Raw genomic sequence first — 18,084 nt, 5'->3', positions numbered from 1 at the left:
TCCAACCTATTGATGATTGATTTAGGCCTACTAAAGAGACCACGCCACACCCGCCACACTCCAGTTACCATGTGTGAGTCAGTTCTTCTTGCGTGGATTTTGTGCTGTGGGGTCATATTCTCAAATACAATAATTATAGTGATGTCCACAGAGTTGAGGCCCACCCATCTGAGTAGGAGGTAAGATCATTTCTATCACCCCGACCCCCAGAAGTCAGTCTTCATGATGTGTAAGTGTGCGCCAAATGATGTTCTTAGTGCTTATCTATTTTATTCCTCACAAGAGTCCTCTGAAATTAACCTTTTTATTATCCCCATTGTATAGATGAAGAACCTGAAACTTAGAACTGAAAGAGATAGAGCTGCACTCAGGAAGTCAGGCTCCATAGGCTGAGCTCAATGTTTAACCATCACCTACAAATGGAACCTCAGGTAGGGGCCTGTCCTGGAGCTCTCAGCTAGACTCTGAGACAGATATCCAGCTGCTCAAGGGACAAGTGTGAAGATGGAGTTACCTTGCAGAGGGAGCCTGGAGCCCAGAGGAGAAAGACCTGTTACTTCCCCGGCACTCACACTGCTGGGGGGGAGCCTGGAATTCTAGGAGGAAACTACATTTCATAATCTGATGATCTAGATTTACATACTTGCCATATGTATTTAACTCTGGTGATCTCCTGCCTTAAGACCACTCGTATGTGAACACACACACACACACACGTGTCTCAGACGCCACAGGGAAGAGGGCATCTATGGTAAGACTCACAGATGAAGTGGTTTCCCTCTGAGGGCTGCACAGTTCCGGCAGCCGTAATCGAGACCGCCAATAAAAGGTGAATTTCGGACAAATGTGGAGCCTCACCACACAGCTGGCCCTTTTCCCAGGTGAGTCCCCTTCCAAAACCAACTGAGGAGGGTCTGCGTGGCCTTGTTATAAGTTGGGGATGGAAGCATTTTCCTAATGGCTCTGATTCTTCCCCTGTTCCCCTCCTACCAACAGACTGATGTCAGAAGCAGAAGCTTTCAGAGCATCATCTCCATGGCCCTGCCTTTGATCCCTGCTAAGTTCACTTCCCCTAGGGGAAGCCCTTTAGGTCACCACCCTTTAGGCCAAGAGAACTCAGCAGAAAAACTAGACATTGAGGGTGGGAGGCAGTGGGCACTCAGGACTGGGGTCAGGGACAGGCCAGCAAAGTGCAGAGAACACTGAGCTTGGAGAACTAAGAAAAACTTATCTCCTTCAGGAGCTGGCGCCAACTGAGCAGAGGCCAGCCCTCACCCTCACTCAAGGCTCTATTACCAATCAGGTGACCACTACTTTCTTCAGATGCCAGCCCCTTAAAAAGCACCAAACATGGGAGTTCCCATCATGGCTCAGTGGTAACAAATCCGACCAGTATCCATAAGGACTTGGTTCGATCCCTGGCCTCGCACAGCGTTGCCATAAGCTGTGGTTTAGGTCACTGATGCAGACTGGATCCCACATTGCTGTGGCTGTGGCCAGCAGATGCAGCCCTAAAAAGACCAAAAAAAAAAAAAAAAAAAAAAAGCTCCAAATGAGCTACATGGGACAAAGAGGCACCAAGGAAAGACAAGGCAGTCAAGTCACATCTTCTCTGAGGCCTTGGGGTTCTGTACACAGCTGATTCTTTGCTTGTTGGATGTCTGCATCCTGTCGGTCACTGAAACATTGCTGGATTCTGTTTTCCAAATATTTCACATAATGCTGTGGGTATCAGTGATCCAGTCTTTCTGGCCCATACCCTGGCAGTATGTTAAAAGAGCTGGAAAATCACTCTCATCATTGTCATAAATCCACTTTAGAAAAATAACCCGTGAGGAAAATAACAGTGCTGTTTCATGACCTTTACACATGCAGTCTGTTGAGAGTTATTGTTCATATTAGCAAAAAGCTGGAAAGAACTGAAACAGCCAACATATCAGTAGGAAGGAGTATCATGTGGCTGCTAAAATGGAGAACTGAGGCCCCAAAGATTGGTCCCTTGGAACCTCAACCATCACCTCGTTTGGAATAAAGGTCTTTGCAGATGTAATTAAGATCTCAAGATAACATCATCCTGGATTAGGCTGTGTATTAAAATCAGTGACATTGTAAGAGACAGAAAAAAAGACAAACATAGAAGGCGGCCAAATGAAGATGGAGGCAGAGGCTGGAGTGATGTGGCCACAAGCCGAGGCCACCTGGAGCCCCCAGATGCTGGAAGACGCAAGGAAGGATTCTTCCAGAGCCTCTGGAGGGAGACGCCTTGACTCTGGACTTTCACCCTCCAGAGGTGTGAGAAAGCTTCTGCTTTTTGAAGCTCCCCAGTTTGTGGCAACTTGTTTCAGCAACCCCAGCAAACAAATACATAGTAAAAAAGTAGTAATGTTGAAACTGAATAGAAGAAGAATGCAAAACTGAAAGTACTAGATATAGGAGTTCCCGTTGTGGCTCAGCAGATTAAGAACCTGACATAGCGTCTGTGAGGATGTGGATTCAATCCCTGGCCTCGCTCAGTGGGTTAAGGACCCATAGGATAGAGCATTGCTACAAGCTGTGTTATAGGTCACAGCTGCAGCTCCAATTCGACCCCTAGCCTGGGAACTTCCAAATGCCACAGGTGTGGCCCTAAAAAAAAAAATTTTTTTTAAGTACCAGATACATGTTTATAACAGATGTGCATATATATCGAAAAGAAGATGACATGCTGTTGTTTTTATGGTATTTTAGTAAGGCTGTTTGAATGAACACATTTCATGTCTTACAAATATAATGAGTAAAGTGGCCTGTTCCCAAACTTGAAAATAAAGTCTAGTCATCTCATGCAGCAGCAGAGCCAGGCTAGGGCCCCAGCTATTTTTCACTCTGATCAATTTGATGGAGTTTTGTCCCCAGTAGTACTGCCTCACAGATCCATTTTTAAAAATCATGCACCCACCTGCACCTCTTCCCTGTTGTGATCTCTCCTGTCTTTCAGACAGAATCACCCTCCCAAGTCACAACCCCAGCCTCTGCTTTTTTTTTTTTTTTTTTCTTTTCCTTTTTACAGACACATTTGCGGCATCTGGAAGTTCCTGAACTAGGGGTTGAATGAGCCACAATTCAGGCCTACACCACAGCCACAGCAACACCAGATCTGAGCCACATCTGCAACCTATGCCACAGCTTATGGCAACACGGATCCTTAACCCACTGAGTGAGGCCAGGGATAGAACCTGCAACCTCACAGAGACAATGTGAGGTCCTTAACCCACTGAGCCACAATGGGAACTCCCCCTAGCCTCTGTCTTTACCAAACCAAATGTTATCTCCTAAACCCCACCACCTCCCCACTTACCAGCCCCACCTCCCTCTTCTCACAAGCCTTAAGCAAAAGGTAAGGCAAAGAGCGTGTCAGTTCTTGGCCTAGTCCTGCTTATTTTACATGGCCTAGAGAAAGTGTTAATTTGCAGTTGCCTCTGTAACTATACACAGATCATTGTGGACTATTAATTTTACTTAATCCAACTAAATGTGCCTATATGGAAAGTCAATGTCTAACTAACCTTTCTATTTCATGCATCTGTTTCAAATATTTTAAGTCTATTTTATGAAAAAGACTTAACCATCCTATTTTATAATAGTAAATATTTTTTAGTATTCTGTGTATATGTATCACTTAAACTTTTCAAAGTTTTTTTTTTTTTGGATGGGCAAGAAATAGATTTATTAGGATAGGAAGATTGTGAGAGACGTAAGCGGGCAGGCATGGAAGCTCTGCCTCAATTTTTTTTTAGTCAACTTTTGCTCATGTGACAAAAAAGTATTATAAAGAAAATAAGGCAGAAATTTTTATCCCCATTTCTGAGGTAAGAAAATTGAGACCTAAAGATTAAGTGATTTTTGCAAAGATAAAACAATTTAGCAGCAGAGCTGGAACACAAATCAGCCTAGTTCTATTTCTAAAAGTCCACATTATAATAATTTATTTCTCTTTATAGACCTCAAAATTATGCCACTTCTTGGAAAATAAAAAATGAATAAAACAGTTTACATTACATAGATTTTTTTTTAAAAAGGAGAAAGTGGTATCTATATTCAAACTTTTTAAAATTCATATACAAAGAAATTCTAGAAGGAGAAATAAAGACAAGCAGCAGAGGCTGCCTCTGGAGGAGGAACTTGCTGGCTGGAGGACAGGAATGGGACTGGGCAGGTTGGCCTGCATGTTCTTCCTGAAGGTACTACACATTCAGAAAATTCAATAAGATCTTCAGTGAACACATGAAGTAAATACAATAATCCTCACATTATAGATAAAGAAACTAAAGCACAGGGAAGATAATTTGTCCAGAGTCAAAGTAGGGCTCAGCCATCGTGGCCCCAGCGTCCCTTCTCACTCATATAGCAAAATCACTCCATTGAGTTTAGACCTTGTTTCTCCAAAAAAGCCTTGTAAAACTTCATGTTTCTTGGGAGAACTAGCAGTACATGTCTTTGAGCCATTGTCTTAGTGACTCTGAAGCAGCTATTGTCACCAAGGAGACCATGATATCTGTGAATGGGACAGAAGTAATTACAACCAAGGAAAGGTGGTCAGATCCTCAGAACGTTCCAGAGCAGGGGGTACCATCAGGGCTCAGGGAGGTCCAGAACTTGTGAGGGAACAAGACAACTTTACCAGCTCTCCAGCTAGGCAATGAAGCAGGCAAGGTGGCAAAACCGGCACTACAGTGAAGGGGTCAGAGACAGAGTGGCTTCCTTTTGGAGAAGGCAGTCCATTCCTTGGGATCTTGCTGAGGACCAAGGGCTCAACTCACCTGAGTGAGGCATCTGATGGGATCACCAGCCAGCACTCATGTCTACCCGCAAGGATGCCCGCCAGCTGTGTCATCACCAGCTCATCTGAGCAGGGTCCCTCCTGCTCCCCCACCAGCATTTCTTGCTTCTATTTCTTTTTCTAGTTTCGAAGGCCAAATCCAAGTCCATCCAATAAGCCTTCACTGCATGGCCTCATTCTAGGTGTCACGGGGGCCGTAAGAACATAAACACCACTGCCAGCCTGCCAAGGCTCAGATCCCAACACAACCACAATAGGACAAGGTACTTACCTCTGTAACCCTATCCCAAACCCACCCCACTGGCTCGCCAAGTGTTTAGCGTGGTGCTGGCACAGGAGTACCTCACAAATGTCAGCTGTTGCTGGTGTTAGAAGATATGCTCCCTGCCCCCCACAAAGGCTTTTATCTGGTTGGAGGGACAAGATATGACCCCCTAAAACAGTTAAAGAATAAAACAAGTACCTACAGACTTGGTGAATGAATGGCTTGTCTACTAAGTGCAAAAGACTGGCTGAAAAGAAAACATCATCACCACAGTGAGAGTAGCCAGTGGAGGCATCTCAGGTGGAGGAATCTGGGTGAGTGAGTCATGATCTGACGGAAAGATGACGTAGAGGGAGAGCTGGGGCCTGAGGGGTTTGGGGGTGAAGATGATCAGGAACAAGACAAAGGCCAAGAGTCCGGATGGGGGACCTGGGGAGGGAAGTAAGTCTGCAGGAGCGTGGCTAGATGAAGCCTGACAGGTACAGCAGATGGAGGCGGCCACCCAGAGAGTGAACCTGTGGCAGAGCCCGGAGGGTGCTCCCTCCACGTACAAAGGCCAAGAGCAAAGGGAAACCAGCCAAAGACCCAGAACGGGAGGAGTTACCGTGGTCAGGGCAGCAAGGAGCCAAGAAAGGGATGACACCTGTGGCATCTGGAAAACAAACCTCTTACATAAAAGTATCAGTGCCTTTTTCTAGACCTTAATGCAGCTCTAAGGGTGAGAGACTGCTGGTCACTGTCTAGGGACTATACACGTTCCTTTTCTGCCTAAGGAATCTCTCCTCATAATGTTGATGCTATTTAAAGTGACCTTTATCTATGCTGACATATTTCTGTAAAAATCCTTTTGGTTTTCAACCAAGTCTTCCAATTATTATCTTATGCCTATCAGTCACCTTGGATGGTACAAAGAGTGACAAAGAGATACGGAAAGTTTCAAAGAGGTGCTTGCAAAGAACAGCTGGGAAACAGTGTTAAAGATGAGCTTGGGTCAGTATTGAAATCAGAAATGGGTCATAAAAGCCCACCTATCTGGGTGACCTGCCAGTGACAGTGGGTTCTGGTGGCCCCACTGCTCTTATACCTCAGTCTTCCCTCCGCCTGCAGCCCTGCCAGTCAGTCCTTCTCCTACACAGACCTGTTTGCAAACAGCCACTTTTTCAAAGGTTCTCAAGCACTGGGGCTACCAAGAGGGTTGGATGTTTGAAAAACAGAACTGAAAGAAAACCAACATTACAATGGTTCTCTCGAAGCAATGGTATCACGAGTCCCACATTTACTTTTACACAATCTTAAAAATTTTCTAAAATATATATGCATTGCTTTAAGATAAGAAAAACATCTGTTGTTTTATCAAGAGGCCTAGAGGCTGGCAAAAAATACCCAGATCCTGCTTCATTCCTGGAGGAACGGCACAGAGACAGGTTTCACAGGCTGATAAAGGCACTGTGCCCACTGCTTTTAATTCGGCTCCTCACTGGTCCAAAAACTAAGGCTTCCAGAGAAACCATTTTGCACGTCAATACTCCCTGTATTAAGTTCAAAAGAGCAGCTCTAGCAGGTGGTGAGGGAAGCCTCAGGAAGCTTGCCTAAACCAGAGTAAAATGAGAGAATTAAAACAGGCCCCCACGGGTGCAGAGGCAGCGGTCCACATGCCCAGGGGAGGGAGCAGAGGCAGTGGACAGACACCCGTTCACAGTTCGTGCCAGGCCTCTCTGCCATTTCCTCCAGCCCATTTAGCAGACGGCCAGAAACACTGCCATTCCAGATTCAGAAGTGGAATGTCTGGAGTGTGAAAGGCCATCTTTGAGTTTCCCATGTCTATGGCAGCTACCAAGCAGGCTGGACAGACCACTGTTTGCTAGGAAGTAACAGTAGAGGCATGACCACCACCTGTTAATCTTAAACTAGGGCTAAGGAGGGGGTGGAGAGGTTTCACTGCATTAAAAGGGGAAAGGGGTTAGACGGATAAAAAATGAGGTCCTACCATACAGCACAGAGAACTATATCCAATCTCTTGGGATAGACCATAATGAAAGATAATATGAGACCATGAGGGAAGATAATATGGAATATATATATGTATGACTGGGTCACTTAGCTATACAGTAGAAATTGTCACAACACTGTAAATCAACTACATGTTAATTAAAAATGTTTTTTAAAAAAAGGGGAAAGAGGGAGTTCCTGTTGTGGCTCAGTGGTTAATGAACCCAACTAGTATCCATGAGAACATGGTTCAATCCCTGGCCTCACTCAGTGGGTTAAGGATCCAGCATTGCCATGAGCTGTGGTGTAGGTCGCAGATGCAGCTCTGATCTGGCATTGCTATAGCTGTGGCATAGGCTGGCAGCTGCAGCTCCAATTCAGTCCCTAGCCTGGGAACCTCCATATGCCGAGGGTGCAGCCCTAAATGACAAAAAAAGGCAGAGAGGACACTCATGTGTGGTACAATGGGTTAAGGATCTGGTGTTGCCACAACTGCAGCACAAGTTTGATCGCTGGCCTGGGAACTTTCACATGCCACAGGTGTGGCTAAAAAAAGAAGAAAAAAAAAAAAAAACCCAAAAATTAAAGTAAAATAAAATAAATAAAAAGGGAAGGATTTATACTGTGACACTATCATGCAACGGAATACAGAGCAGCCGGTAGGAACGAGAAAGCGCTACATGACCTGATGTGGAACAAACATCCAAGAGAAGTTTACGAAAGAGTGTGGTATGTGTGTGTAGTTTGCCATCATCTGTATAGAGGAAGACAAGCTTAACATCAGAGACTAGCCCTGGGAGGGTACAGATGACAACGGTGGTGGCTCAGGGCAGGAGGCTGGGAGAGGTGGAGGGGAAGGAAGGACATTTTTTCACCAACACACTTTTGTGACTTCTGAATTGTGTACTATACATGTAAAACTCAAATAGTTTTTAAAGTCTACACACACATGCAAACACGCACACAGTGTCACCTGCACAAAGCCATGAAATACACCCTCAGCCCTCAGATGCCCCTTATAGAAGCAGCACCCTGCATCCTTCTCTCTGTTGCCCTCCCACTCCCACCCAGGACCACCCACTGCAGCCCAGTTCCCTCCTCACCTCACCTCACCTGCCCCAGCCTCCCCTGCACCCACAGAACCAACCTCACAGGTCCACGTGCACTGACAGTGAGCTTCAGGCAGTGACTGATTTTAGGGCATGTGAAGTGCAGCCTGAGGAAGGCTGGGGAGGTCAGGAGACCCTGTCCTCACGCAGGCTGCCCCTGGGACCTGTCTTCGCCCCTGGGGTCTCTATCGCCTTAACTCACAAAGGGGCTATAATAGGTGGTCTTTCCAGATCTTGCATCTGGAAACCCCATCACACAGGCAGCATCTCTGGACTGGTTGTGTGCTGGGTGCTGAACAGCACTGGGACACAGAAACATAACGCAAGCCCCCCCCCCATGTAAGTTCAAACATTTTGGAAGCTCAATAAAAAGTAAAAGAAACAGGTGAAATTAATTTTAGTAACAGATTTTATTTAGCCCAATATATCCAAAATAGTGTCATTTCAACATGCAATCAATATAAAAATTACCAAGATTCCACTCTGGAGTTCCACGTGTTTGACACCAGTGTGTATTTAACATTTACGGAACATCGTGATTTGGACCAGCCACACTCCAAGGGTTCAAAGGCCGTGTGGTGGTGACCTCACTGGACAGCACAGGTACTAGTGTGACAAGGCGCCCTCCCTGCACTTGCGAGCTCGTGCATCCCAGAGCTGAGGACTAACCAGCACAGCAGCCTGCATCCTCAGAAAAGGCTGAGTCACCCAAGCAGGGGGTCCGAGTTCCTTGTCACATTAGGACAGTGGGGGCTGGATGCCAGACAACACTGGAGAGCTCAAGACAAACAGGAAGCAGACCCTCGAGGCCTAGGACAGGGTCACACGGGGGCTTTGGGGAAGAAGCTTCCACAACACAAAACCCACACATGGCCTCTTGTCACGTCAGTTCCAGCTGCTCAGTCTGAGTGCCCTCTAATCTCTAGCACTGGGCTGGGCACTCGAGACACAGCCACCCCTCCCGGGAGCTCTTCCCCAGGCAAGACACAGGCTAAGCATTTCACAAGAGGTGCTACTCACTCACCCAAAAGCCCCTGTGAGAGAACTGACTGACAGATGAGGTCAAATCTCTTTCCAACAATCACACCCCCAGCTTCGAAGAGCTGTTACTAGAGGTCACGGAATACCACCACCACTGAAGGACTGTGAACCAGGGGCCTGGAGAGGGGACAGCAGGAAAGAACTCCCTTGAGTAAGTCTGGAAGGTTAAGGGGCTACCAGGCAAAAGGAGAGCTGGCCTCCAGAGGGGTCAGCGGCTGTAAAGGGCACAGAGGTGTGAGAAAACCATGACTGTGGGTGACTGGATCAGAGGCCCACATGAAAGTGGGGGTGTCAGCCAAAACCAGTGCCTGAGGGCCTTAAACTCAAGAACCTGCGTTTCATCCTTGGGCCGGGGAAGCCATTATAGAGTTTTTTCCCTTGGTTATGAACACAACGGCATTTTAAAAATCTTTCTAAGTGCAGGGTAGGCAGAGCTTCTTGGAAGATCAGGAGGAATCAGCCTTGTGACAAAGAAGGGAAAGTCTGCTGGCCAGAGGGAACGCAATACAAAAAAGATGAGAACACATTTGGTATGTCTGGAATAAAGTATTAAACTTGAAAAAAATAAAAATTAAAAAATTAAAATTAAAATCTTTCTAAAGGAGAGATCCCAAAACCTAATCCCTCCCTTCCTCTCCACGGGGTCTCAACTCTTAGCTTAGCTTCCAGGGCCACACCCCAGGACCTAACTTTCCCAGGGCCTGAAGTTTACTCCCTCCATGCATTTTACGACAGAGAAGCTGCCGCCTGCAGCCCTCCTGTCTTCAGGGCCACCTGGAATCCTTCCACCAGGAGTGTTCTACGCGTGCTTGCACAGAAACAGATAGGATTCTTGTGGCCAGTGACAGAAAATGCTGAAACACTTCAGCCAGGGCCCCAATGCCTCCTTCCCTGACAAGGAATAAAACTCCTCCCAGTCTTCAGAGCCAACCCCCTCCACATCCTTCCAGCTCATCCGATTACCCTGTTCCATTTTCAGCCCATCAGCCTTTGGGCTGGCCTACTTTTCCAGGCCGCAGGAGCAGAAATACTTGTGCACTACACAGACAACAGAATTTAACTAGAATAACAGAGCATAGAAAGGGGGGAACCAGCAGTGGCCACGTGTACCAAGGAGGCAAGGATGCAAGTAAAACCTGACAAAACAGCCATGGGGAAAGTGTAAGCTCCCGCAGGGCAGGGGGAGGGGTTGGCAGAGAGAGAGGGGGCCACTGGCAACCCGAAATTCTGAGCTGAAGCCCGGGAGGCACCAGGCCAAGTCCCCTTACCCAGCAAGAAGAGCCCATCACATACCACAGGGAGCTGTAGTGATAAACCAGACCAGACTGTGGCAAGCAAAAGGCCAAGGCCCCTCCACCAGGGCCTTGTTCTGAACTTGCAGCTTCAAGAACATCCTGACATGAAAAAATCACCCCCTGCCTCTGCAGGGAGATGGCATGTTTCAAGGACGAAACACTCGCCCTTCCCAAACCCTCTTGTGTGAGGGGCCTCTGCACGGTTGTGCTCTCTGGCCCCAGTTTCCACACCACCTACCAAGCCAGCCATATTGGGGTACAAAGAGGAAGGCACTCAGGCAGCAAGACACAGTGCACTGGCCGGACCCGCCCCTTCTCTAACTAGGCTGGTCGCACTGGCAGGGCCCATCCAGCAGCAGAGACAGGCTGCTGTGGGAAGAGGCTCTGTTTGTCCAGCTGCCTTGGGGAGCCGGGGGTTGAGGCGAGTGGAGGACCACTCAGTCGTGGAGGGGAAGCTGGCAGAGAGAAGACACGGCCTCACGGATCCGATGGAAGATCTGAGCCAGCTTGTAGAGGAAGGGCAGGGAGTGAGGAGAAGCTGCAGGGAGAGCAGTTAGTGGTCAGTGCGCCGCCCTGCATCCCCCACTCTCCCCCAGGGGGAGAGACCGTGTTGGTGCTCCTCCTCCCTCCCAACAGCAAAGAATTTCCTCTCCTCCAGGACATGGTCTCTGGGATGTATTCACCTCTTGGATTACAGCAACCTTAGGTTTCCTGAGAAAAAGATCCACATGTACTACACTTCGATCCAACTTTTTGATATACAAAAAACCAGGGAGATGAATATGGGAAGAGAATTTCACTCCATTTCTTTTTGTACCTATTAAATTTGGAGCCAGACAACAGTATTACCTATTTTTATCATGTTAGGTTGAAAATAAAAGTAAAACTCATCTTTTATGAATGAGAGCTGAGTTGGTTGGTTTGTCTTGAATTCTGATTTTTTAATGGATTTTTTTCTTCCTTAAAAAGAAAGATGTTATTTTCAAGAAAGCCACTAGTCTAACCTGTTAATACCTCTCTACCAAGTTCTAGCTGCAGACCAGCCAAGGGCTCTCTTCTCCTGCAGCACCACCTCTGCATGGAACCAAGCTGCCCTGAGAGGCAGCCTGTGGCCAGGGCACTCTGGCTGAAGACACTCCAAAGGCCTCTTGCCATCCCCACTCAGGAGACCGGTGTTTATGAGGCTGAAGAACTGGGAAGAACCACAAAAAAATTTCTAAATTTTTACCAAGTCTCTGGAACAAAGTAAAAGGCCAGAGCGTGGACAGGAATGAACGTGAACTCTCCTTGCCTTTCCTGAGGGCCAACTAGTGACTCCTAAAGCAAATAAAGCTGTTCAGAGGGAACTGCTGCTCTGCCTTCAGCCAAGAGGTCAAAGGGACAACTTGGGCTATGCAAAACAGCTCCCAGCCAGAAAAAGGGAAGTGGGGGACACGGGGAAGATCTAAGACTAAATCAAGAGCAGCAGACCCTGGACCAGTTACATTTCTCTATGATTCTTAGGTTTCTCAACCAAAAACGAAAGGAAAAGAAAATGAAGGGACTAGAGTTAGGGTTTCCAGTTTTGGAAGTTATACAATTCTATATACTACATTTAAATTCACACGTAGAGATTAGATCATAACTCACATAGAGTAACTCAAAAAAAGTCTACCTGTGAGCTCCTAACCTCTGGCCCAGGGCCTACAGGTCTGATGAATAAACCCTCAGGAAACAGTGCAGCAGGAAAGAGAGTAAGAAATAACCAGAATGCCCAACAATAGGGTTGGAAAATCAATTACGGAAGTTTCTGTAAAGTGGATTATTATTTAGCCATTTAAAGCTTTAAAGTTGGGTTTTGAAGAATACGTATGGGGGGAGGGGAGAATTGGAAGAAGTCCGTCAAAAGGTAAATTTTAAGTTATAAAATAAATGAGCATTGGGGATATAATGTACAACATGACAAGTATAATTAATGCGACTGTATGTTATACACAAGGAAATTTTTTTTCCTGTTTCTAAAATACTCCATCTTTACCCATAAAGAGACTGGAAGCATAACCACTACAGTAGCAGACTTATGGGTGACTTACGTTTTCTCCTTTATGCTTTTCTCTATTCTCCATATTCTCTAAAATGTGTATGTAATTCTACAATCTAATGTTTTAAATTAGCACTGCTTTTTACACGTTACGATGAAGTTTTCCTTTTTAATTCTGAGGCTCTACTCAGGGTCCACCCTGGATGTTCAGGGTCAACAGGGCAGAGTGGACCTTCTCCAAGACTGGTCTCTCCTTCTAGGGGGGCCGGGCTGACTCCTGCTCTTCTTGCAGAAGAGACCAGTGAGAACCTCCACCCCAGGAGGGCCCCTCAGTTCCAGCTCCTTCCCACCCTGGAGGGTGCGAAGGGGAGCGGGCATCTTCACTCACCCGGATCAAACCTCACGACCAAGAGGCAGAGCAGCAAGGCAGCCAGGAAGCTTCTTCTGAAGGGTAGAGAAAAGAAGTGGCTCACTGCAGAGTCCCACAGCTGGCGGAGCAACGTCAGTAGTGACAGGAACTTGTGGGTGGAGGGGCCTGGCCAGGGAGACAGAGCATAATTTCAGGATAAGAACCAGCTTCCCTACTCTGACCTTTGGGCTTGATGAGAGTCGAGCAAAGGGTAACAAGACTGGTTTTCTCAGCCAGTTCAAAAAGTGGCTCCGGGTTTGGAAATCCCAAAAGATGTCTTAAAGACAGACTACATAACTAGAAGATCATCATCTTAGGAGAGGACTTTGACAGAAACGTCTCCTCAGCTGGGGATATCAGGCACATCTCATTACTTTACAGCAATCTTTCTATTTTGGCCTAAGACATAGGCACAGAGTAATACAGAGCAGTAGTTCCTGATGATGGGTTAATGCAGAAAATACAGGGCACCTAACAGGTACAGTGAGGAATTTCAGAGCCCTGGACTATGAGTACAAACATGAAATGCCCTCCTAGCCCTGACAGAGCACCTCGTCCCCAGGCAGTGGACAGGCAGGGGTTTGGGGAACCACACAGTTGTCCCTGAAGCCAACAACCTGTTTGCAAAGAAATGATCCTAACTTAGCAGGTCCACGTTTTTTTGTTTGTTTGTTTTTTTAGGGCCACGCTCGCGGCATATGGAGATTCTGAGGCTAGGGGTCGAGTCAGAGCTATAGCTGCAAGCCTATGCCACAGCAGCAACACCAGATCCAAGCCAGTCTACACCACAGCTCATGACAATACCAGATCCTTAACCCACTGAACGAGGCCAGGGATCGAACCCGCAACCTCATGGTTCCTAGTCAGATTTGTTTCTACTGTGCCACGACGGGAACTCCAGCAGGTCCATGTTCTTAAGGACACAAAAACACTTTGGACACAAGATCACAGTCTCCTAATGGCTGAAGGCCTTTCATGCAAAAGGGATTAGGCCTATTCTACATATTACCAGCAGAAAAAACAAGGATCAGTACATAAAAACCGCAGGAGAGAAACTAACTCAGCATCAGGAAGAACTTCCCTACAGAACAGCCCACGGGTAGAACGAACTGCTTCAGGAGACACTGAATTTTCTGTCCTTGGAAGTACACACACATAGACAGATGATCACTCAAGGAAAATAAGATGAAAAGGATTCAGGGGAAGGGTCTGGAATAGAGGACCTTGGAAGTCCCTTTGTAACAAAACAACCCCACCGCCCTGTAGGTGCCAGCTGGGTGCATGGTGTTGGGTCTTTATTTATTTACTTTTGTTTGTTTGTTTTTATGGCCACAACTGCTGCATATAGAAGTTAGTTCCTGGGTTAGGGGTCGAATCAGAGCTGCAGCTGCCAGGCTATGCCACAACCAGGGCAACAGTGGATCCAAGCCACATCTGTGACCTACACCGCAGCTTGCAGCAATGCTGAATCCTTAATGCACTGAGGGAGGCCAGGGATAGAACCTGTATCCTCACAGAGACAACGTTGGGTTCTTAATGCTCTGAGCCACAACAGGAACTCCTACAGTGTTGAGTCTTGGGGTGGTTTCCATCATTTGTAAAACTGCATCCTAATGGGCAGAGGTGGGCTGGCCCTGAATGAGGGCAGAGATCAATGATGGAAGAAGACACTGAGAGATCTGGTGAGTAAAGGCAGACAGGAAGCTGGGTGGGGGCCCAAACTCAATCTCCTAAGTCAAGTTAGCAAGTTACCACACTGTCAGCTGTTTATTTTCCTGTAGGCACCCCAACCATACCTCATCAGTGTCTCTATTTGGGCCCCCTTTTATTTACTTATTTGCTTTCTTAGGGCCAGCACTGGCGGCATATGGAGGTTCCTAGACTAGGTGTCCGATCAGGGCCACAGCTTCGGCCTATACCACAGCTATGGCAACACTGGATCCTTAACCCGCTAAGTGAGGCCAGGGATCAAACCAAGTCCTCATGGATGCTAGTCAGGTTTGTTAACTGCTAAGCCATAACGGGAATTCCTGGGCCCCCTTTTAAAGGAGTAACATCCTACCCGGGCCACCTACCTTGGTGGTGGCAAAAGATCTAACGATAGGACCTCAAGCAGAAGGTGACTTTCTTTCAGGAGACAAAAGTCAAGGATCTGAGACCTGTACCACTTACCTTCCCTGACAACTTCAGAAGGTCTGGGCTGGGCTTTCTAAGCAACTTAACAGGCTTCTCATTCTGTGATCTCATACAAAGTTACCCATACAAAGAATTGCGCCCAAAGTCCGAGAGAAAGCCCACAATTCAGAAGCCACAGAAGAATAACATCCTACCTTCCTGGTTAAGCTTCTGGGCCTCCTCTGAGCCAGAGTGTCTGTGTTTCTGCTGTTGCCTTGCCACACTAATGGCCTGAAGTGCTTCCAGCCGCTGCTCCTCACTGAAGGCTGCAGAACCCACCACTAGCTCTTCAGCCTCCGACAAGCAGCCCAAAGGAAACAGCACCCGCTGCAGGTGAAGTTCTGCTAAGGTTCTGTACTCCGGAAGGCCCTGATTGTCGGGGTCTCGGAGCCAAGTGCTGACTGCATCCAGCATGGCTCCAGGCTCTTGCATTTTGCTGTATAAAAGAACACTGCAGCCCCATGTAACCCAAGCCCCCAAAAAGAGGAGTCAGTGCTTCGCAGTTTAATTTCTCATAACCACCACACTCCTCCCACCCAGCCCCTCCCTGTGGGATGGTGACATGGCAAGAATCAGGAGCTCTTACTTAGGAGCTTGCCATCTTAGGGGTAGCAAGAAACACTCTCAGCTCTGACACCCCCACTCCTGTCGTCCCATTTCACGTCTCCTATTCTTTACTTTCCCCCTCCCCCACTCCTAAATTCCTCCGTCCTCATCATTTATTGTTAGGGTTTCAAGTCTAGGGGTAAGAAAAGAAACATGAAAAGAATTAGATTTGGAGGGAAATAGTAGGGAAGGGGGAAAAGGAGCTATCAGGACTGATTTGGGAAAGGACAGGAAAACCCTCTTGCTCCTGCACTGACCCAGTGGGTAAGCGGTAAGGACCTAAGGACCTACCACAACTCCAGGACTTTGGGGGGCAGCTTCTCAGGAATCTGGTAATACTGAAGAACCCAAGACAGGACTTCCCGCCACCGATCCATCTCCGCCAGGGCCTGGATTCCCACAACACAGAGAGAGCATTTCACCTCCAAGGAGCTGTCAGGGAAAAGCCAATTCAAGTTTAGAAGCGGTTTCCCTGCATTGCCATTGCCACCTCCACCTTGGGACTCTTCTTCACCAGCTCCCAAATTCAGCAGTCGTCACCTCTACCCTCCCACCGGTGTTCTAGTGGACCTCACAATTACAAGTGGTCTTCTGCCCCCAAACAAGAGAAAACTGCCCTTTTCCCAGGAGCTAAAAGTTTCTCTAAATCTAGAAGCAAATCAGCAGCTGCCCAACACACAGCTCTGTATGCAGTTGAAATGTGGATTAATGAGCAGGAGGGTTCCTTTACTTCTTAGGTGAAGAGGACAAGAAACAGCATAGATATTTGGGTGGGAAGAGAGGTGGAGCTAAGAATTTGAAAGGTTATAGCCTCAGTACAGGCACAGGAACTCCACTACTGGCCTCCTAGCACCACCTACAGAGGCACCTCCAAGCACCCAAATCAAAGCCTTCAGCATTTATTCACCAACCCCCTGAACACACAGCCAGGGCTCCCCAATTCATTACTCCCTGGGGTCAGCTTTGACTACTCTACCCACCCCCTCCCTAGTGTGGCCTAAGCCAACCTTACAATCCACAGAGAAATTATGCCTTCAACTACCAGAGAGGACGGCAGCATTAGAAAAAGCAGCGCAAGACCAAGGTTTCTAATTCTTTGATCCGACCCTTCAATAGAACTGGAACACTACTCCTGCCCTGAACCCCATCCCCACTCATCAGCCAAAGTGAGAAGGGGACAACTCAGTGGAGGGTGTACCTTCGACAAGCCTCCCACCACCTGCTTACTGGAGCAACTGAACAATACAATCCTGTCTTCCCTTCATGTCATTCTGCCCTGGAACAGGGAGAAAGAATTGGCTGTGGGTTCCCACTAAGCCCTGTGACACGACTCAACTGCTTCCTCCTCAACGGGCAGTGCCTCCCCTTTCTCCTCAGAAAATGGGCACAAGGTCAGGCACCCCTGAGGAAAGCAAGGAGTAAGACTTCCGCCAACAATCGGAGGGCAAGAGTCCTGGGGACTGGTGCCCCTCCCACCGTCACCCGAAGGGAGCCGAGCCCAGCACGTACGCGCCCGCGGGCTCCTCCGCCAGGCCCTGCCACGCGCGTTCGCAGGTGCGGAGCGCCGCGGCAAAGTCCAGGTGCACCACCAGCAAGTCGGCCGCCTCCTCCAGCAGAAGTGCGGCTGCCGATGGGGCCGGGGAGGAGCGCACCGGCTCGCTGCTCCGCAGGGGGCCCCCAAGCCCCCTCAGGGGGGCTGCAGAGGTCGCGGGGTCACTCCTCATAGGCGGGCGCCGGGCGACCGCCCTCTGGGGGCTGCAGGGTGTCCGGTGCGGCCTGGGAGAAGAGAGGGTCCTCACAGCCTGGCCCACGAACCGCCCGAGGCCGCAGCCCGTAAAGGAAAGATTGGCGCGGCTGGGCTTGTCTGCGGCTCCAGCGAGGGACAGCCTGGCACCCTCGGATATGCAGAGCACTGCGTCCCTGGAGACGCAGCCTCACGACAAGGACTGGAACCCCCGAGCCCGGGAAGGAGTCTGCCCCGACCCTCTCCAGGGGCTGAGCCGCCGCCAGCGGCGCGGGAACGTGGGCGCCGACAGCTTCGCTGCGCGCGCAGAGCGGCGCCCGGCGGCGCGGGACACTCTGGGAGTTGTAGTCTTGCTCCTGGAGCGGCCCCGCTCCGGGGCGCAGATGGGGGGCTTCGGACTACAAGCCCCGGCATACGGCGCCCCAGAAGCCGTCACAGTCGGAGGAAGCCAGCCGACCCAAGCCGCGGGCTGTGGGAGGTGAGGTGGGTACTTGTTGCGGGCCGAGGCTCTGGCCTCCGGCTTCTCTAGCTCCTGGATTCTGTAGGGACACGGCTCCGGCGGCGAGCAGGAGAGGGCGTCTGTGAACCGCCTCCTCCCGGGCCCCGCCCAGCACC

The 18,084-nt window shown here is 48.6% G+C and overlaps 1 protein-coding gene across 2 annotated transcripts; it reads right to left on the bottom strand.

Annotated features, from left to right (window-relative positions):
- Positions 8,570–18,061, bottom strand: PEX26 (peroxisomal biogenesis factor 26). Of its 2 annotated transcripts, none has more exons than XM_003126596.4 (5): positions 17,235–18,061; positions 16,017–16,157; positions 15,275–15,570; positions 12,924–13,070; positions 8,570–11,053 (listed from the first exon to the last, which is right to left on the bottom strand). In XM_003126596.4, exons 1-5 carry the CDS (start codon positions 17,447–17,449, stop codon positions 10,953–10,955), a joined length of 900 nt encoding a protein of 299 aa, XP_003126644.2. In that variant the 5' UTR covers positions 17,450–18,061; the 3' UTR covers positions 8,570–10,952. The 2 variants fall into 2 exon arrangements, with proteins under 2 accessions (XP_003126644.2, XP_013853379.2); XM_013997925.2 differs by lacking the exon at positions 17,235–18,061 and adding an exon at positions 16,953–17,220 and having other exon boundaries at positions 8,596–11,053.

Source organism: Sus scrofa, chromosome 5 (assembly GCF_000003025.6).
Source record: "Sus scrofa isolate TJ Tabasco breed Duroc chromosome 5, Sscrofa11.1, whole genome shotgun sequence".
NCBI lineage: Eukaryota > Metazoa > Chordata > Mammalia > Artiodactyla > Suidae > Sus > Sus scrofa.
The sequence above is the reverse complement of the archived record's forward strand: the minus strand, read 5'-3'. Positions and strand labels throughout refer to the sequence as shown.